At 41.6% G+C, this 22774-nt stretch overlaps 1 protein-coding gene across 4 annotated transcripts in view; it reads right to left on the reverse strand.

Moving 5' to 3' along the window:
• The window catches only part of ACER3 (alkaline ceramidase 3), a 188465-nt gene that overhangs the window by 8103 nt on the left and 157588 nt on the right, over nt 1-22774 (reverse strand). For all 4 annotated transcript variants that reach the window (XM_078658514.1, XM_078658515.1, XM_078658516.1 and 1 more), the window contains exons 7-10: nt 11307-11365; nt 11029-11130; nt 4546-4650; nt 2053-2098 (exon numbers count right to left, since the gene is read on the reverse strand). In XM_078658514.1, coding sequence (XP_078514640.1) covers nt 2053-2098; nt 4546-4650; nt 11029-11130; nt 11307-11365 — 312 coding nt within the window. The remainder of the gene's footprint in view (nt 1-2052; nt 2099-4545; nt 4651-11028; nt 11131-11306; nt 11366-22774) is intronic.

Genomic DNA, 22774 nt, shown 5'->3' on the forward strand with positions numbered 1-22774 from the left:
TTCAAAAGCTCCAAAATCACAAAGCATTGACTCGTTTCCTGCACTTAGCTCTTCTGCTGGAAAGGATCTCTTATCAAATGCCTTTGGAAGGCCACTATGCTTCTTTCAACTCTGTGTGGCTTCGCATAGTCGTCTTTTGGGTTGCAACTAAATGTATGCTACTCTGGCACGAAGAGATAAGGGGACTCCTGAAATACCCCTTTTGCTGGGACAAGCTCATTGAGAGTTAACAGGCTCAAACCAAAAACACCCCCGCCCTCTGCAGAAGGGCCATCGTGCACCGAACATGCCATCTCCTAACTACTGTCACCCCTGCTTAGAAGCAACTATTTGTCACGGTTACTTGCTCCTTTCCTCAAGTGGGCACATGCAAAACCCTAAGTAGTCTTAACTCCCTATTTGCATGGTTTCCCCCTCTCGATACACCACTCCACAGGAAGGAAGAGTCAACATTGCTGTATTCAGTGCATGTAATCCACACTGTTTCTTTCCACAGTAATGCTTATGCTGATCCAATCGTTCATCCACTAACTTGTATGTTACTAGCTGTACGATTGTACAAATGCACTAGTTCAATAAAATTCAAATTAATCATTGTTCTATGATAATAGCCGGACCTGCTGATCTATCAAGTTCCACAGAACAGAGCCATCCACACCGATATGCAGTGCAAGATACAAAGCTAAAAAGTCCTTGAAAACAGAATGGGAAGTGAAAACATCTTATATGCCCATTCAAAGGACCAGGAACTAGCTGGTATAGAATCCTTTAAGTGTTACCGCGTGTCGTAGATCTACTTACTCTGCAGGAAAAGTACCGTCAGATGTAATGGATCTACCGGGTCGGACCACAGTACCTCAGTCTTTGACCTCCTGTTCGATGCACATTCTGTACAGGGAAATAGTCACTACAAGTCATCAAGCTCCCTCTGTTCTTCTAGGATTACCTCTCAAATAGCAGGAACAAAGGGATTCTACAAAATTGACTGTGGCCGATATGGTTTGTCATTGAGGAAAATGGTGTAGATCCACAATCTTAGGAAACTTCCACATTGACACAGCCATAATGTGTCCCCAGCTCAGCCATGCAGTGGCAGGGATTTACCAGGAGTAGATGAACACATTCTCTAGGTCCAGGCAGGGCAAGAACAACCACCATAACAAAACCCCCGGATAAGAAGATACCACAGCAGAGACAAGAAGACCCGTGAGGAAGAGCTTAGATAAGACTTTTTCCATAAATTTAAAGGGAAACCTGCTTCGAAAGGACAAAACTGAAAATTGAATATTGAAGGGGTTAAAGGTCATTTTGTTTTGGCCCAAGGCTGGGGCTTAATTTTTTAACACCTTCCCTGCGGGGCACATTTCCCCGCTGTGCTGGGGGGGAGGGTGGGCGCGCACAGCGCCCCCGTGCTCATGACGAGCTCAGCTCGTCATGCAGCACGGTGATCGTGTGCTCATGACGAGCTGAGCTCGTCATGACCACACCCGTTTCCTTAGAACTCTCGCACAGCAGGGGAATTTGCCCAGCGTGCAAGCGCTCTAACGGTCATGACGAGCTCGTCATGAGCACACCAGCACCCTGGCTCATGACGAGCTGACCTCGTCATGAGCGTTGAAGGAGTTAAAAGAACTAGAAATGGAAATTATAAGATTGGAACCTTTATCAACATAATGAAGTACCTCATTCAGTGTGCGAGCAGGGCCATATAGTACTAGTTTTCACAGCTTTATGTTTATTCATTTTAAAAACGTGCTTAATCATTCAGTGTGAAAGAGGGACCATATAGTACTAGTGCTTACGGTCTTACGTTTACTAGTTTAAAAAGCATGTTTACTTAAATTACATTTTGTTTGTAGAACACTGAGATGAATAACACTGCCTAATCATTTTTATTGGAAGCCTATCTATAGAAGTAAAATGTATTTTAATATAGTGAAGAGCCTACTAATAAGCACCCTACATTCTCCTTCCTTTATGATTATATAGCAAGCAAAATTTACTATTTCCAAGTTAAATGTTATTTTGAATGCACTTGATGTAATAACTTACCTTCACTTTTGGCCTGTATTTAAGGTAAAGTGTTCTTGTGTATAGGCTAGAAGAAAAATAATTGATTTTATACTTTAAATACACCTAAATCAAAAATACACTTGTAACAGATATACAAACAAAATAGGCACATAACATTTGCATGCAATATTACTATGCTCAGACGGACCTCAGGGCTCTATATCGGCAGGCACTTAAAAGCAATAAAAGACAATAGGTAATTCAGAATCAAATTTAACAATTTCCATTTATAGGAACCAAAAATGCAGTTTCCCGATTGAAAACATGGAGTGCAAACATTTTTTGAGACCCTTAGTTTGATTGAAAAGAAAAGGTTTAAACATCAGTATGTGCTACCATTCAGAGAGCAAGGCATCCTAACAGTCACACAGTGGAATAAGAAACTCATCTTGATGGTCAAATAACAACTGGGGAGTTTATATAAGTGACCAGAAGTAAAATAGTTCTCGTTGGGAGATAATGTCTAAATTTACATGATAGTAATGGAGATTCCCTCTTTGATAATGATGATAACGATACAATACTTCTAAAGTGTGAAGGTCTGTCTGATTAGGGCGTTCCAGCACTGAAATTGTTCCTGTCAGAGAGATCTAGCGAAAGATCTTGTACAGAGTGATACATGATAAAAAAAACATAGGAATTTAAATCTGAGGAGTGCTCTTAATCAAAGACCACTGGAATTCTAAATTAAGCATCATATAACTGTGCAGGCTTTGTATGCTTGCTAACACCATCCTATTAGAAGCTCATTCGCTAATCTGGCATTCTCAACCAACCAACAGCTCAGCAATCAAACGCATCCCCTGGGAAGTGCGTCGACTAATCTGATATTCTAAAACCAAACCACAACTAGTGGCAGGACAAGAGCAGCAAATCTATGAAAGGAAAAATAAGTGTCCTCAAGGATTTAAATTGTGAGATGACAGGGAAAATAAGATTAGATCACGGACTCAACACGGTATTATGAAGAAGAGTTCTCATTACCTTGGAATATAGTAAGGTATTGGACCTCAAATTGGTGAGACGGAGAGTCATAATATCCTACCAAAATTTACACTGCTTTAACCATCAGATATTTGTGTCCTATATCATGAAGATGTCCTATTCAGCTGACATAACACATGATCCTGTTTTGTACATAAAAGCGGTTCCATCAGAACAAAGATGCTTTAACAAAATTTCTAAATCTTAATGATTTTTTTAATGTTTGTGCATCTGGGAATCAACTCCTAAATTGAAAGACGGTTGTGTCAAAAAATGGTCTACTAGCAAAGGACATTTCAGATATATAGAACACCAAGTTAAGAGTTTGGACTTCCATCAATGACCATACATTGTAGTCTTTGAAGCTCAACGAAACAAACAAGGACTACAACTCTCACAATCTAATACATTATTAAATGAAAGCCAAGATTCTGTAAATTATAGTGACAAACATTTATGGAAAGATCTGGTGAACCTAGTTACACTGTAGGTCAGTATGATCTAGTTTTACTGATTACACTTACCACAACAAATATTTGGTGCTTATGATGTAGCTTCATCACATACTTTTGATTACCTCATTTTAAAGGTTTTTAATGTGTTCCCCGTTGGTAATTTGCAACCACATTGATGAAAAACCACAAAGTCACTATGGTACAGTTTCACTAGTCTGCTTACCTATCACTTTCATTACCCTGTAATGATATTTGCCTACAGACAGGAAGAGTCCCATACAAAACTTGTTTTAATGGGATATGAAGTAGATAAGAAATTAGTGACTTACTCCAATTAGGCAGTTCAGTTGTAAACAACAAAAGAACAGCAGCAAATGCCTTGTCCCAAATGTGGAGACAGATGTATAAACAACTGGTAACAGATTGCAACCAGTCAAACATTTTATGAAACTGACCTATGATCTAATAGGTCTATTCCTAAAATTTCAAATCGTCCTGGGGCACAATTTGACCTACCTTATGATATTAAGTCGCGACTCACTACAACTGGAGGCCCTAATAGGAATGATGGAGACCACCATATTTCCATTTGCTTTTAAAAAAAAGCAAACGTTTTTGTTTTTATTAAATGTAGCCTGTTTTGTTTAAAGGAAATAGGGCTATGTTTAAAACAAAAAGTGTTTTGTTTCTTATAGTTTAAGATTTGGCAGTGATCCTCTGGACCAATGCTCATGCTTTAACAAACTTTTTTTTACATTCATAAAAGGGAAGGAGTCCCAAGGCGAGCCCTGGGCCCTTTGCTGTTGGCGAACACATTACTATCTCCTTTAATTTGGCAGGAAATCTTCAATGATCTGGAACAAGATACTGTATGCAAAATATATATATGTAAGACACCAATTCGGTATTTGGAAAGGATGCCTACAACACGCCAGATACAGAACCAGTATTAATTTGGAATCCCATTTAAGGAGGTTCAGAGACTCCACTGAGGTTGTGTAGTAAAGCTGGCTAAGAAATGCCAAATTTGTACCTGAAAAGAATATGCAAGTAAGAGCCAAGGCCAGTCAGTATATGCCACCAGGCATGAAACTGTGTCACAGCTCCCAGGACAGGGGGCATCTTCTGTCGTAGTCCTCTGTTAGAAAAAAGGAGAAGATACATTTGAAGTATAAAGTGAGGTAATAAGAACAAGATGCATAGATTTTACAAAAACAAAATAATTTTTTTCTACCATAGAATACATGTCTTCTGTCACCACCATGAAGACTAGCTGCACACTGGGTGTTCAATTATTTGCCTTGGGTTTTTTTCTGGGTCTTACCACCTATATTCCATGCATGCACTTTAATCTTTCCCATATGATAAATACACTGTAAAGGGCACTCTGTGCTTTCACACAGTTTAACAAATGCTTCAGTATGTAAGGCTGGTCCTGGACGTGTAGCCAGTTGTAGACTGCATTGCTAACTGGGTAGAAATTCCAGCTTCAGCCATTTCACTTGGTACTTTCTCAAGGGAAGATGCTGGATGTAACAAACTCAAAACAATCAAAAATCTATTCTTTTCAATTATTTGCAAACTGGCCAACACCTCATGATACACTTGAGGCGTACAAGATAGTATCAAGAGAATGCTTGTTGAAATGTGATGTGATCTCTGTGTTCTTTACAGTGATGGAAGGGAAAGCACACTTGGCGTGCCTTAGTCTGTAGTATTGCCCAACACAAAAAATAATATCTCTATTTATCCATTGTTATTATACACCTTTACAAGTTTATTTGGTTTATTCGTATTAAAAACACATAAAATCATTACCGTAATCCTTCACGATTAATAAAAAACAACTGAAAGTCATATAAGATTTGAATACAATTAAAATGAAATAATTAACACAACATGCCTAACATTTACAACATTTTCTTGAACATTTGTGGAATTTCCTTTGTTTTGGAAGAAGGAACAAAATAGCATAAAAGTTGAATATAACAGCGCACAAGTTTCCCATAAATAAAGAGCCAGCGAAACTAGTAAGAAACTAGTAAGAGCTAATATTCCCAGCAGTTTCACAAGAAAGCATTAGCTCCTACTATAAGCGAGCTCCTAGACTGCAATGTGTCACAGGAGAACCAAATATAAGGAAGATCTAGGATATAGCCCAAACAATTTATGTTTGAACCAAGGATGTTATCCACGACCCTATATAGAAAGTAGATGCTGAAAGCGGCCCCATCTGGATAGTCCACATCCATATCCACATATTTAGGCGTCTAAGCTGATATGGTGAAAAATGCTCGAATATCCCATTCTTCATGAATATGCCACGTTGGATAGCATGCTTTTTCAACGCATGCCATTGCAACGCGGTCTTTACAACGACCGAGTTGTTACATTGCATGCCGTAACAACGACTTGCTATAGGGGGGGCGCTGGATTTTGGAATAGTATAATTTACTATCCCAACTCAAGTCTGTGTAAAAGTAGGGAAGGTGTTGAATTTTAAATCCAACACCGCTGACCCCTACAGCAAGTTGTTGTTCCGACTTGGGTTGTAATGGCATGCTATGTAACAACGCGGTCATTGTAATAACCGCTTTGTAATTGGCATGCGTTATGTGCCATGGTGGTAAACGATGTTTACCATTCTTCACGAAGGACCAAAGTGGTGTGGCATAAGGAAGTGACATTAGTGATTTAAAAAATAGTTTTCAACAGCAAATAAACAGTTCCCATCACATTGTCTGTCCCCAAGGTTGCGCCCCATAAAGTGAGCCACCAAGACAACTAGCATTATAAACAGTCAAAGCAGCTGTAAAGGAAAAGCCTGTATACTTGAAGTTCAAGGACTCCAAGCCGGCTGCTTCTTGATCTCTGAATATTTTTGATTACTCAATTCATGTCTGGCAAGTGGGACAAACTCCAACACTTGAGCCAAAGCAATTCCTTTATGAAAAATCTTTCAGCTTCTTTGCTGAGGCTACAGCTCATCTCAGACTTTTTCACCGTAAGGCGTTTAGATCCAGTGCAGTACCTTTCGAACCCTGGCAGAAGAAACTCGTTGCAGGTTTCTGTGCAAGCACATAAAACAGTACTGTCAAACTGACACTTTGTCCAATCCCAATTTTGAAACATCACACTATATGGTCGACAAGGCAGCATCAAGACCCTTAATGACAATATTAAAAACAAAGGAAGCTAAAGTACAGCCTTGGCAAACTCCTTTAATGATACTGAAATTCCTTGTATATTTTCTATCCAGACCATATTGGGCGCAAGGCGCTGTACCCAGAAGTAGTAAGCGGACCAGCTTTATCAGGCTTGCATCAAACTCCCTTGTCTTCATGGTATTGATCAAGGTCTGTTCACCACCTCAAAGCATCTTTTCAATAAAAAACCTAGATAGTCAGTCTAATTTTTTTAAGATGGACAGATTTTGTCCTAATCAACATTGAGATTGTGTGCTCAGTGGACAGGGTGTACGGAGTGAACAGTTTGCAGGGGTGATTCCAGCTGGAGTTGGTTCACTATATGCATTGAAGCTTCAACATTTGCTCTGTGGGAAGACAATTACATTTTTGAAGTAATGAATACATTACATTAGGTCACGCAGTTAGATCTAGAGCTTTAGAGGCTCCATTGCATTGTGTTGTTCGATGATTTTCTTTTTTCTTCAAAGGCAAATATACGTTTAAAACAGTTCAGAATTGCAGTGGGAGGAATGGCCGTAGCGGGTGGGCTGATTTTCTTGATATGCCTATGGTTGATTGTGTCAATGCTTGCCAATGATTTTCTGCTGCTACCTTATGTGTACTGTTGCGGAGCTGGTTTGTTCAATAAAAAGACTTTTAAAAAAAAACACCAAAAAAAACCAGTTCAGAATTCCAAAGATTTTACTAAATGTTACTGCTACAGTGTATTAGTGTCTTTGATTCTCTACCTTTAAATAAGTAGTGAAATACAGCAAGTACTAATGACCTTGAGAATTTCAACCATTATTGTTATATCTTTCAATGTTTTAACCTTCTGTGATTTCTTGCGTGCCACCCCAATTCCTGCCAACTTAAGTCTTAGCAATTTCGACATGGAAGGGACCAGCAGGTCATTGCATCCAACCTTATGGTGGATCTGCTGGCACAGCATTCAGTTTTGCTTTACTAAAGATACTTTTCCAAGAAAAGTTATTGAGATAGAAGGAAAACATTTTTAGGGGACTAATCTCCACCATGTATTCAAACACGGACTCACAGGTTAATCGCAGAGGGTGCCAAGTTCCTCATGACTCCCATTACGGTGGGAGACACTCATTTGTTCACATTTTTTGATTTTCCAAAGGATAAAGTCAACACTTTTTCCAGTGCTTTCCTTTGAGTAAATACTATTTTTCTACTGCTTTTCAGTCCCTATACCAGACTATCTTCATTTTGTGACCTTTTTCTTCATACCTTTTAGTCCTTTTAACCTACTTGTTTTAGGCCTGTTATATTTCTATGTGGAACAACTTCAAAGTACTCCAAATCCTAGACTACATAGATATCCTTTGTTCTATATATCCTACAAGATACGAAGATGAAATCATACCATCCACTAATGAAGTGATCCTACTTTAAAAACCTTATCCCCTTCCCGATAATTACAGATTTCTTACGACGTGTTCGATCAATGTGAAAAAAAATTATCCAGCATTTCTGGAAAGAAGGCAGACATTGTCCTTGATTATTTTGAAAACTATCAATCAAGAAAGAGGTTTTCATTGAACTGTGGGACCAAGTCAACAATAATCATCTCTGGCAAGGATACCATCATACAGCTTTATAACATTGCAGCCTCAAGGGTTGATGAGGGATGAAACACCAAAACTGGTCCCAGGATGCTCGTTTTCGGTTAAGGGAGGACCTGTCTTGGCAGTTCCGGCTGAACTGTTCCCACGAGAGCAGGGTCAAGACTGATTTGCATATGGCAGGGCCAAACTTGGAGGGCGTAGTGAGCAAAAGAATGATGGATATCAACCCAAATCTCTTGACTGGCTGTGAAAGTTTGATTAATTCAACATTCCGTCCATCATTTGTTGCCGCAGCACTTTTCACCCTAAGTGGGATGGGTATGCCCTTGCTCGCGGTGCCACTGGATTCAAGCTAGCGTAGCAGATGAGGGGTGAAACCCCGAAACCGCTCCCAGTATAATTGTTTCCGTTCCAGGGAGGACCCAGCTTGTCAGTTCGGGCTGGACTGTTCCCATGAAAAGCAGGTTGAGGACTGATTTGCAGAAGGCTCGGTCCAAACTGGGTTGGTGTGGTGAGCAAACGTATGATGAGTTTAACCCAGATCTTTTGAATGGGGGTGACTGTTTGATATATTCAAAATTTAGTCCATCATTTGTTGTTGCAGCCCCAAAGGTACAACTTACCCAACAAGTGCTACCCTTACATCCTAGTCTTGAACGGCCTTTAAGCAACATTCAACACAGCCGACCATCAATCCCATATGAACATCCTATGAACTTGCATGGAATATATAGCAAATGCACTATGAACCATGACATCAAAATAGGCCAATCTGCAAATGTTACATTGTTTCATCTGAAAAATACCACAATCAAAGACATCCACCGACTTATGGAGTGCTTGAACAATCTCTAATCCTGGGTGTTAAATGCACACTTCAAACTAAACCTGACCAACATCAATTGTTTATTAAAAACAACAGTAAAAATGCAGAGTTTCCAACCTGAAGCAGAACAAAGCCATTTGGAATCACTGTTGACTGAGCTCTACTACTGTGAGCTCTACTACAAAGCACACAACGCAAAGAAAAAGGTCAATACTCTTATCAACTCACAGTGCTAGGCAGCATAAACCCTTTCCTCAAGGAATCTGACTCCGTAACCATGCTTCAAGGCCCAGTGCTCTTCTAGTGGGATGGTGGCAACATCGAAATTGCCAGCATCCCATACTCCATATTGATCTCCTCCAAAGGAGGTCCATTCTGCGTCCAACTGACTTAAAATGACTCTAGAAATTAGAGTACATCCCTTCCATACAGAGGGACATGCACTGGATGCCTCACTAGGACTGCATCATCCTCCAGACCTGATGCATAACCTACAGGGTACAAACAAACTGTGCACCAGTCAACACTACAGAAACATCTACCATCTTGGAGTCCAGCACAACACAAGCAGTGACAATATGCCCAGATTTTAAATTTAAAAAATGAATGAAAGGAAAATTCACGGGGCAAACATTCTCAATATATGCATCTAGGATCTGGACTAAGGCGCATATGTATCAAATATTGCATTTGCGATTCTCAAATAGCAATTTTTTGAGAATCGCTATTTGAGAATCACAAAACGAGATGTCATAAAAAATTTGCAAATACTTTGCGATTTGTTGGTATTCCTCAATTGCGACTCACAAATTGTGAGTCGCAATTAAGGAATGGCTTCCCATTTATTCCTATGGGCCTGTAGGCCCATAAGAGTGAATGGGAAGACATTCGCGATTTGCGAGTACCCTTTAGGTACTCTCACATTGCGAATGCAATTTCAAGGGTGCAAGGCTGTCATAAGGACACCCTGATGCACCCTGAAATGAGCATGTGTGCACAAGTGGGGCACATGGCACTTTGAAAAAAGCAAAACAGTGCTTCTTTCAAAGAATTCGCAAATTACCTTTGCGATTTCTTATGCCAAATTCGCACAACTTAGATGCTTTCTACATCACATTTAAAGAATCGCAATTTGCAATTCCTTAAATGCAATCGCAAAATAAAGAAACGCAAATTGTGTGATTCTCTAATTTGCAATGCCCTTTTGGGATGACACATCCCAAAAGGCCTTTTCCCGTTCGCAAACAGACCACTTCTGAGAATCGGCCTGTTTGCGAACGGGAAAAGGGCTTGATACATATGCCCCTAAAATGGCACAGTATACCAGTCCACATCTTAACCTTGTACCACCGTTATAATCTTGTCTCATTTGGGACCCGGCTGATCAGCTTACGCCCTGATATGGCATCTCTTCCCATCCTGCTATCACAACAATTGTACTATTCTCCTGGATCAAGATGTAGCCAGTAATATACATTTTTGCAAACTCCCTCCCTCCCTCCCCTGCTGACGGGCCGTCCCGAAATGTTACAAACTTAACTCTGTAAGGTTGTGATTAAAACACTAGTTAGTAGAAGCTGAAAGTGGGATATCTGTTCAGTCTGGTGGGTACTTCGTGGAATGAGGGTGAATAGAGACCGAGGAAGTCTTGATCACGGCAATCCCGGTGTCTCGGTTGCGAAAGGGGGGGTTCTTATCCTGGCAGGGGACTAGTGGTGGAGTGTGGTGACATTTATAGGGCCTTATGGAGGGAAAAGACATTCTCAATCCATTTTGTACAGCTACAGATATTTTCTAGAAACAATTCAACTCAATGGATGCTAGCATCTATCAAATGAGAAGTGATGGAAAATCAAAAGCATATTCTGACAAACACAAGGAATGGTATAAAAAGGTATTGTAAAACTTACCTCCATGTCTCACAGAAAATGTTGTCTATGTTCCATAGTATAAACCCTAATAAAAATAATCCTAATGATGTATAAGCGAGACCTCTAAGCCATGGGTACACCCTGTGGATACAAATAAAGATTATTAAGTAAGATGATAATGATACAATCCTTGCATTCCATTATGTACAATTAAGTGTTTTTATTTGCAATGGATGCATTTAGAAATATAACCAATAAAAATGAATGTCAACAAATAATTCAATCCCATACCATAATAAATCTAGATTCCTACTCACCATGTAACAATGTAAACAGATCGTAGTACTAAGCAAGAAACCAGAAGCCCGTACATAACCTGGGAAAGGAGAGAGCAGGACCAAAATGTAAATAACGTTTAAATATCTTTAAACACATACTATATTTAGGACTTGAAAAGGGCTTGTGATAGACATAGCGATTAAATAGAACTGGCAAACTCCAAAGTACACGCTGAGGGTATGATTCACAAAGGGATTCCCACTCGTATCGGAGACCATAGTCGCGAGGGAGTCTCCGCACTCGTAGTAGAATCTCTGTAATGAGAGTTCTCATTGCGGCGATTCGGCCACGAGTGCCACTCTACCAAGACTGTGGGGCGTCGTCACAAGTGCAGAGGCCCTTTGTGAATCAGGCCACGAGACTATGTTATTTTTTTTGTTGGAGCTGTGTGTCAATGGTAGGCTAGACATTGCCAGATCTGGTTGTGTGTGAAGAAATGTATAATTTCTTGTAATAATCAGTTAGAATTGGTGGCTTTCTCCAAAGGGAAGCAGCAACCCTTTCCTGCGATTCCTAAAGCTTTATGGGTGAGATCTAAATTCAAAGGCTACTAATTTACAGCTGAATGTTCGTGTACTGTTTCACTGCCCACTCCATCTTCATACCGTTCGGGGAACTAAGCGGTGGAAAATTCCTATGAGGCGACATTGAAGATAATAAGCACCAGCACATACTCCTTGTGGTTGTGACAGAATGCCTCTAACATTTACAGTTATGGACGGCTCTCATAGACCCTCCACTGTTTATTTCAGTTTCTAAATGTCATAACCCGCTGCTATGAAATAGCAAATGTTGATAACAAAACTGGTAACCCACTGTTGTGATGTCATAAAGTCCTTCCAGGCCAGGTGCGAGAGCCCTCTGAGAGTCTGTCAGCACAGTTCTGCTTTGAATAAAAGCAGAAAGCACAGCTGCAGGGGAAGGAAGGCCGGGAAGGTATATGGGTTAATTAGGGATAGCAGGTAAGGTTTATTTTTATTTGGGACAGGGAGGAGAGGATGTGTTAAGTATGGCTCCCCCATTACTACTCTTACCCTGCAGAGCAGTTGAAAGCAGGGGGGAGATATAATGGGTAAAAGTGGATTTATGGGAATGGTTTTCACCTCTGGATTCTGAATGACATCCTACATAGACAATGAGAGTGAAGCTCGAGTTGTTTAATGTCAAGCAGAAACACCCAGTGAAAAACATCCCCATAATTCATTTTTACCCATCTATAATTGTATATTTTGGAGTGTTTCCAGGGAGCTATATAACATAGGTCTTCAGTTTACCAGCAGCAATGCATCTGGTTATTGTAAACAGTTGTAAAGGCAGGAAACATTTGTGATATGTGTAACTTTCACAGCTAAGGCAACCACAAAGACCTGTGATTGAAAGAGGGTCCGATTCTCCTGAAGTTGTGAGTTTCAGCTAAATGACTATGAAATATTCGGGACATAATAATCTAATACTTCACTTAATCATCTCAGTTTCTAAACTGCCTGTCCTGTACTACAGGTTTCATCTGGATTAGTGTGCAATTTACGGCTGAGCCAATCTCGAGAGTGGAAGGATTGTTCATTGTCGACCAGATGGATCTTATAAATGTTCTAGGTGGACCTCTTGGACTTCAACACCAGTACCCATATAAAAGAATTTACAGCTCTCTCCAGACTAAGGGGTCGAATACGATGTCGTTTGGAAAGGCTCTGAATGGCATTCTATTCATCCGAATCCAATTCGGAACCCGCCTTTCCGAATGACTTGGACACTTTTCCAAATGACCGATTACGATGGCTGGAAAGCGTTCGGACTGTCCGACTCAGTTTCGAAAGGCATTTGGAAAAACCGAGCTGGTCAGAGCCGAAACGTAGTGGTCTACGGTCTGTATTTCCGGCTGAGCAATTAGGATGTCAGATTCGGACAGCCTTTCCGATTTGGTTGTCCAGACACGGATAGGCTGTCGGAATTGGACTTTGGGGGCCATGCACAGTGTGGCACATCATGGGCAGCCCGCCACAGGGTGCAAGAATTTCTCCAAACACCCCTTTTGTCAATAGGAGCCTGTGTTCTCGTTCGAAACACAGGCTCCCATTGAAGTCAATGGGAGTCCAACCGAACGATGCCCGGAAGCATTGTAATCGTTGACTCGGACTCGCAGAACCCAATTCGGTCAGAAACGATTCCGAAATCGATTCAGTCTGAAGAGTTTCCGGATGACATAGTAATGGGCCCCTGAGTCACAAAAGGAGCCAAGAGACAGCAAACGATCTTGAACAAGGGGATTAATGTTGTTACCGTAGCCAGAAATCCTGGGAATGTGGTGTGTTTCCTGAGATGCAGGTTGACAACTTCGCAGACTTTGCAGACCCTCACATTGCAATCCAGCAGAACCCAAGCTGTACATCATAAGGAATGGAAATGTGGAGATGCTAGATATCCGATTATTCAGCAGCGTGCTGGAGGTTCCTGTTCTGGCAGTGAAACCCAGCTGAAAGTTCTCACGGCAGGAGCCAAAACAAACACTTCCAAATGATGAAGTTGCAGACATGTGTGTAGACTTTGCCACATAGTCTCAAAGGGAATCAATGAGGGGATGAGATTCAAGGTGGAAATTAATTACAATGCAAACATTGAATAATGGCAAACAGTCCCAGGAACATGATTAAATGCAATTAAATTGTCAGAAAAGACATACAAATTGAACTTCACAAATCAAAATGCAGCATCAACCATGCTTTTAAAGTTGTGTACTAAATGAAAAGTGAACACTTTGCGCTTGTGAAGAAAAATGTACAGGGTCAAGACTGATTTGCATATGGCTGGGTTCAAACTGAATGGCATGGTGAGCAAACAAATGATGGATTTAGGCCCAGATCTCTGTACTGGGGTGAATGTATGACATTGTTCTGAATTCTGTCCATCAACTGTTGTTTTTGCATTATCACCCCTAGTGGGACGGGTATGCACAGACATGAGTCTCGTACTCTCCATGCCACTGGAATCAAGCTATCCAGGATGATGAGGGCTGAAAGGCCGAAACCGGTCTTTGGATGCTTGTTTCCAGTCCAGGGAGGTCCTGGCTTGGCAGTTCGGGCTGGACTGTTCCCATGGGGCACAGGGTCAAGACTGATTTGCATATGGCTGGGTTCAAACTGGAATGGCATGGTGAGCAAAAAAACGATGGATTTCGGCCCAGATCTCTGTACTGGGGTGAATGTATGACATTGTTCTGCATTCTGTCCATCAACTTTTGTTTTTGAAAAATGTAAAACGCCACAAGTGAAGCAAGTGAAAAAAATACAAATCTTCATCAGAACATAGGGTGATAGTTACCTGGAGGTTTTTATGGGTACATGGGGAGATTCTGCGAGAGATTGAGAATCCACATGCCGGGACTCCAATCGCTGGCTTTCGTCCACAAGGGCACAGTCATCTGCAACAGGACAATTCCAAAAGGTTACAAGTCACGAGGTGGGCTGGAAAGGGAATTCCCCAGGAAGATGGAAGTATCCAGGAACTAGAGGTGGGCTCAGGGGTCCTACGTCAGGTCCCCAGAGTACAGGCAATAAATGTGGGCGAAGGCAACAGGTCTATCGTTCACAAAGCTCATCAACATGTAGGCTAAGGACGGGACAGCATGTACAAATTCAGGCAAGGTACTAAGATCAGGGTGAAAGCAAACTACCCCAAAGCACAACTGTAGCATTGTATTGGCCGGTGTGTCCAGACTGAATCAGGTGTGGGACACGCTGGTAATTGTGGCACCAACTTGTGGATTCTCAATCTCTAGCAGAATCCTGCCACATACCCACGAAACCCTTCAGGCAGCCATCACGCTAAGTTGGCTTATCAATGTCCTGATGATGACCTCCAGTCATGAAGGTCGAAACGCAGTCAACTTGCACGAGCTAAATTTGGACTTTTGAATTAAGACGTGATTCTACAAATCCCTCCATAAATACATTGACTCATGAATAACTTTGTTCTGAAATCTTTACCAATATGCTGCAGCATTTCTTTATATTTGTTTTACTTGCTTCACTTGCGCAGTTTAAAAAATGTCTCCACAAGCACAAAGTGTTCACCTTTTCACTTAGTACACAACTTTAAAAGCATGGCTGATGCTGAATTTTGATTTATGAAGTTCAATTTGTACATCTTTGCCGACAATAAAATTGCATTTAACATGTTCCTGGGACTATTTGTCACTATTTAATGTTTGCATTGTAATTAAATTACTCCTTGAATCTCATCCCCTCATTGATTCCCATTGAGACTTTGTCGCATGTTATTACATTTACCCAGGTCTCTACTAGGACTACGGGTGTCGCCTGTGGTTGTTAATGCGTGAAGACTTTGCTGGCACACACACACGCCAACACACACACACACACACACACACACATACATACATACATACACACACACACACACACCCATGCCCCTCCCCGTCCCCCCCACCCAGTTATTGGGCTAACCTGTAAGGTTCAGCATGAATCACACAGCAGAGCATGCCTCGTGATATACGAGCCAATTAGTGTGACTTATTTAGTAGAAAAGTGATGGGTGGAAAGGCAGAACTCTCTCTGTCAAATGCAAATTCTTCAAACATTTTCCATATGAAAATCAGTGATGGTTCAAAATAAGCAACCTACAGTAACCCAACCTGGAGGTTTACTTTCTCAGGTCAAGCAGCATCCCCCAGTGTGCACCAGCATGAAGAAAGGCCCTGCCAAACATGTGAGTCTAGTTACAATAATATAGAGTGTCCCCCTTTGCATCGCTTTTTTGGGTCTATTTTGCCTTTCTCATTTATTTCATCTCCACCTTATCCAAACACAAACTTTTGTGTCTACCCATTTCAAAGGCACCTGCAAAGGATCAATTTCCATTTCATTTTAAATTTATGAATGTTACATTTTCTACTAGTACACATTTTAGTCATATTTTTGAAAAGTTTCAACATCTTTAATCAAAATCAAAAGTCAGGCACACTCATCAGCCATCCTGAAATGCAATAAAAAAAGTAACGTTAAACTATACATCGGTAAAAAGTTACTTACCAGTAACAATGGTTTAATATGTAGTCTTATTCCGACATTGCCCAGTCATTTTCGTGAACGTTATAATGCTCATCATTAACCCGTTGCGTGCTCATGACAAGCTCAGTTCATCATGAGGCACGGTCGCGCTGTGCTCATGACGAGCTCGTCATGACCGTTGCGCCTCGCCCACACGGGGATAATTCCCCTGCTGTGCTGGGCGTTCCATTGAAACGGGCGTGGTCGTGACGAGCTCAGCTCATCATGAGCACAGCGCCACCGTGCTGCATGACGAGCCAAGCTCGTCATGAGCAACGGGGCGCTGCGCGCGCCCCCCGACCCCCAGCACAGCAGGGAATTTAGCCCCGCAGGAGAGGGGTTAAAAGACTCTAATTGGGTGTGTGCAGTGGTGGCATTCCATTGGGGTTTGTCTGTTACGTTTGAGAGCAGAGACCAAATACCTTTTCTTAGTTTTCACATAACTTTTGCTAATTGTCTCTATTCACTTATTTCCACTGGGAGAAGATTATAAACACTGCCATGCTTTTATTTCGGTCGCAGGGGCCGATACAATGGTTCTTCTGTCTTTTTCCCTATCATAACTCTTTGATGCTGTTATAAAGCTGCTTTTATGTTGGTTATATGCTAGTTCTGTTCCACAGAAATACACTTCCCCGGCATTGTTGCAGGCGGGAACCTTGCTGCTGCGCTTTGTACAAGGTGCAGATTTTAAACCGGCCGAGTATCAAAAATGGCCCGCATCGGTCCAAAACCGGTCGCCCCCCTTCCGGCCCAATGGGGGAAAATGCCCAGTGCCTGCTACAGCCAGTCCGGCCATGACTGGGATGCTTCCTTTAAGATCAAGTCTCCCAAAAGAAGTAGCTTACACATTACCTTTATTTTGAGGGGATTCAACTAACTCGTTCTCCAAATGGTCACCATCTTGACTCGAAATTATATAAATGTATTTAGCAGTTCCATGTACTTTCCCTAGATTTAGCCCAGCTGATATGAAGCCTGGACAACAGACATTGTTTGATTCTGGGCAAATCAGTTGAACTTCCTGTGCCTCAGACTGTCAAAAAGGACTAATAGAATATAACAAAATGTAATGTTAAAAATAGTTTACAATAATCACATAGACTCAATATACTGCCACGGTTTACCTTTCCTTTCGTCATCACATCCTATCCTAGTTTCTGTAATCGTATTGCAACTGGTTCCCACGAATACAACACTCCTATATTCCTCTATCTGCATTAAAAATGTTGTCCCTTCCTTAGAGATGGGTTTGCTCTTCATCAAATATCCCCCCAGCAAAAAAATACATATGAATCCCCTGCATTTGTGCTGTCGGTGCTTTGCATTCATAGGATGTAATCCTCTGCCTTGCTTTTCTGACCAAGCCTCACTTGGATTGGTATATCCTATACAAGCTCTCCACTCCTAGTAATACTACTGTGAATTATGTCAAGGGCAACTAGAGGGTCAGGAGCTCATCTGGCAAACAACTTCAAGCTATTGTTTCTTTGTTCTCTTCCTTCTTCGTTCAAACACATGACAAGAAACAAGGTAATGAATTTGTTTGCCGGTCATGCTGTTCTGGTAGCATTGGAGTTCTTGAGTGGCCCAGAAGTAAAAGGCTGTGTCGTGATTATCTTGATAGGAGACAGGATGACTACTGTGCTCGAGGACAATGGCAAAATTGGAAGAGGACATTGTTTATGTAATGTAAAAGGCCTTAGATTGAGACCATTGACTGATCTGTAACAGTCGCTGGATGGCTGAGTCGTGGGACCAGTCTTAAAAATCAGACCCACTGAAGGAGCACATAGTCCGAGGAGAAGCAAAGCAAAGCAAAATGGAATATAATGTGTTTGACGTCCATAGGCTGAGCAGTAAAGATTTTTCCCTCAATTCGGTCTCCATTTAATTGGTCAAGGACTAATATTTGATCTTTTAATGTTACAAGATAAGTGTCAAATATTTGTACCTTTTGCATTTCAGATTTCTCCTCATGTCTTCTCTGTTGCCACTGGTATGAATGCAAAATAGTTCCTTAAAGCCAAACATTGACACACTGATCTTCAACATCCTTACAGTATGCTTGCCCGAATTTCATGTTCTTATTCATCTTCTTTGCAGCTGTGGTGTTGTATTTGATAAACATATAAATCTACTGGCTACGTTGAAATAAATACCCTTCCCAAGCCGCAGTATGCCAGATCATACCATCTCTTATTTCTAACCTGCTCCACATAATCATTGCTTCGGGATGCAACGTTAGAAGTCATTCGGTCTACAAAAGCAACTCTCCAAACTCATTAGGTTACGCTACAACCTCTTGCTCAACAAAAAACAGTATTTTTTCATATTGCAAATAAAATGCTCTTTCACCCTCCTGGAGTTCCGCATAATATTTATGTGCCAAGAAATAGGACAACGTGCTGTGCATAATATATATGTACTGTAGGGAACACCTGTGAAGCCAACCTAGTACACATAGTGACTAGAAGTGACTGGTTAAGTGTCTTCCTGTATATTGTTAGGAAGCTGTTTGTTGATTGCTGCTGTTCCTCAGTACGTTATTAGCGCTTACTCTTGAATCCAATGCAAAACATTAAAATGCTTTCTTGAAGCTTGAGTCGCGCTTGTCATTACTAGGTGTCCCGCTCAAGTCAAATGCAACAGCACTGACATTCTTTAATGAAGGTACAGGTCCACAAATTGTTACTAGAGTTCCCTCCCAGGTTACGTGCAAAAGCATTGCAGCCACACTTGCAATCAGTGTACTTTCACAGCACACATACTCTCCAATACTGTGGCCTCCATTGATTTTGCCACTACAGACACACATACACTCAGCACACACTTTCAATCTGTGCACACTATTCAGTGCAGTAGGTTTTCTGTATTGTACCAGGGTGAACTATTTGCAAACACACACTGTGCCAGCACACACCATGTGTGCGCTGCACAACACTTCACCCTTCATGTATTGTGCTTCTAGCATGCACACATACACTGAGCACATGCTTCTACTGCACATGCACTGTACATCTCTCATGTAATGTATTTCCACAGGAACAAATACACTCATCACATGTATTACACAATACTGATCTATCCCTGTAATGTACCCATCCCAGGCACACATACACTCAGCGCAGAGTCACTACTCCCGCACTGTTCTCCACATCTACCTCATGTAGGGCAAGGGTAAGTTAAGCACACAGCAGCAGAACTATTAACAAGCATTTGCAATGCAATAGGTCTCGCAATTGCAAGATTTTGAGCTATTGCCATTGTAAATGACAATGCCTTTTATTTATGTGTTTAAAAAAATGGCAATTATAAAAGGCATTGTTATTTATAATACCAATGGGTCAAAGTTTCAAAATTGTAAGATCAATTGTATTGTAAATGCTTGTTCTTGCAGCGTTCAAGGTACATACATATGAGACACATTGCACAGTTGTTTTGTAAGGAAGAGCACATGGCTGTGTGAGGAGGAGCTGGGGCTCACAGGGAGTGAGGAAGATCACACAGTTGTCTGAGGATGAGTTTGGCTTTCAAGGGAGTGAGGAAGATCACATGGTTGTGTGAGAAGAAGCAGGGCCTCATAGGGAGTGAGGAAGATCACACAGTTGCCTGAGGAGGAGCAGGGCCAGGATACAAAAATTCCAATTCCCTGATTTGCCACACTTTATAAATCCTTATCGATTGACAACTTCTTCAATGTTAAACCTCGTATTAATGGAGAGGGGTAGATGCCGTGAAACAGTCCATGGGTGGGATGGTTGTTGCAAATGTTACTTAAAGCTTGCCTGCGCTGTTTATTCGAGGAAATAAAGTCGAAACCAGGTCTGCTAGGAACTGAATCTGTGCTCCATTATCTATATACATATCTCCTACAGACACTCGTCCCCCCAGCTATTGTACTTCCACAGCACAGTGGACTCATTTGGAGGACAGACAAAGTAATTTGTACTTGGCCTGAAGAGTCGCAATCTGCACAGCAGGCCTGTATTTACGTTGTTGAGAAGTGTTTTTCTGACTACAAAACAGAGACATTTCACGCAGGTTGTACACAGAAACAGAGCGACCTGACTCATGCGTGTTTCACACTGCTGAAGCATCACCTGACATCAGCAGGTTGTCTGAGTAATGTACCACAGTGAATACTTCCGCACAGCGGCTATTCTGGCGGCGACCCGAAGGTTATGTACAAGGTAGGTTTCATGTGTTCCAGCATAGCACCCCATCGTCACCTACAAACCATTCTGTTTTTAAAACACGGGTGTCATTCTTCTGCTCAGTCTAAAAGATTTTGAAAAACATTCGTAATATGGTATTGCCACAAAAACCAGTGCTACACATGCGTTAAATTACAATAACAACGGTAGGTGGACACGGCAAAAGTTACTGAAAAGTACAGTGTGATTTGATGTTATTAAAGCAACCATGCTTGTATTTTTCTTATATAGAATTGGCTTACACTGAGGGTCGGATACCCGTGATGCAGGACTGTACGTGTTCAGCAAAGGGGGTGTCATGAGGGTGGACACTTTCTCCTAGCTCCACGGGATAACTTACGGTATACAAACAAGGGAACCCCTATTTACAAGAGAAAGCAAAGCAAATGTGGCCACTCCCTAAGCACAGACATGTCTCCTAAAGATGAGGGACGTGCCCACCAGGAGCGCCGTTCCCTCTTAGCCACAAAAGGGGCTAAAAAACACGGGTGGTGCGCTCGCACTGCCAGGGATGCGAGGTTTGCAGCTGGCACCCGGCCGCGCTGCTGCTCGCTTCCGAGCACCCTAGGCCAGGGGACAGAGAAGTGGGTCATGCACCTGCCTTGGGCAAATTGTGTGCTGTCTTTCTTAGAAAGACACACGCAAAGGCCAGTAGCGGGAGATTAAAAAAAAAGCACACCCATGAGCGTGTGTTTCCAGTCTAAAGCCCTTACTAAAAGCCTCGCAGGGCGGCGCATGTGCTCTGGCTCAGGCGAGACCTAAGAAGGGGAAAGGTCTTTATTTTGTGCATTTATGGATTTTGCAACAGCCTTTGATAATGTCGACAGAGGATGGCTGAGGGAAAAATTAGTAGCCTGGGGCATCCCCATATCCTTTCTAATGGCCATCATAAGTCTTAACTCAAACACATGGGTAAAGGTGCGAGTATGCAGAAAGTGGGCCACTTTGGCGAAGAGCCACAAAAACTGAGGCCTGGCAGATTTGAAAGTTCTTTTGCGCTCAGGTAAGGGATTTCCACTCAAATTTAACAGGAGTAGCCTACATCTTTTACAGTATGCAACTAACACCAAACTGAAATAGGTCTACAACGATTTCTGTATGTGGACTATTGCGAAGCCAATCAGCTGTGTATTAATTCGTAAAAGACTAAACTCCTGGATTTGGTAAAAAGAAAATCAAGTATGGTGCTTGCTTATTAAATGATCGCACACACAAATTGAAAGAGTTGACTCAATAAAATACTTAGGGGTTTGGCTGAACAACTGTGGCTACCAAGTCTCACTGGTCGAATTATTGACATCAGTGGAGAATTCTTTTACTTTTGCCTTCCAGCTCCTTCACAGCTTCCTTTCGGGCCAGGCCTTTCTGTAACTTGTAAAGTCATTGAAAGGAAACGGATGCCTACTTTGACATATGGATCATTTGTCTACAAAGATCGATTATTTTCCTGGCTGCATCCTGCACAGTCTCGTTCTTAAAGAGGCCTTTTCCATTTACTACAGTGCACGGCGCAGACCCAATTTGTCAAGAGTGCAACCTGACATGGCACAATTACATTAGTTATGCACAATTCCTTTCCTTCTGTGCAAATATTGAAAGCGGTGAATGTGGCTCACTTAAACAGCTTTACTATATTGATGATTTCCTATGGAGATTTAGTTTCTCAACTTGTTAAAGTTCTCTGATTGCACCTCTCTTGTATCTGCAACTGTTCTCTTGTCTCCTACTTGCATCTTACTGTGCCCACCTCTAAAGCACTCTGCCACCCTCACCGGTCAAGTTTGCGCTATATAAAACTGTATAAATAAAATAAATAAATGGAGTATTATTCAGGACAAGGAATCGGATCTACACACATTTTACTTGGATTCGATCACGGAGCTTGCAGTCAAGGACTTGATGCAACTGTCCCTTCCTCTGAAATAGTTAGCAAGAATCCTTTTGAAGCAGGCAAGGCCATTATCTACCCATGATGACTTAGAGGCAATTTGCTCTAGAGCCCATGTATACCATTTAATGACCTGTATCAGCCTCTATGGCTGCCACCTTACTTATCTTGTCCATTTCAGTTGGCTACAAAACCCCAATTCCTCCGCTTGGGTTTGGGGTTGATTCCACTCAAGGCATACAAATACTGACGGCTGACAGGTACTCAGAAAACTC

This window comes from Lissotriton helveticus, chromosome 8 (assembly GCF_964261635.1).
Source record: "Lissotriton helveticus chromosome 8, aLisHel1.1, whole genome shotgun sequence".
Classification (NCBI taxonomy): Eukaryota; Metazoa; Chordata; class Amphibia; order Caudata; family Salamandridae; genus Lissotriton; species Lissotriton helveticus.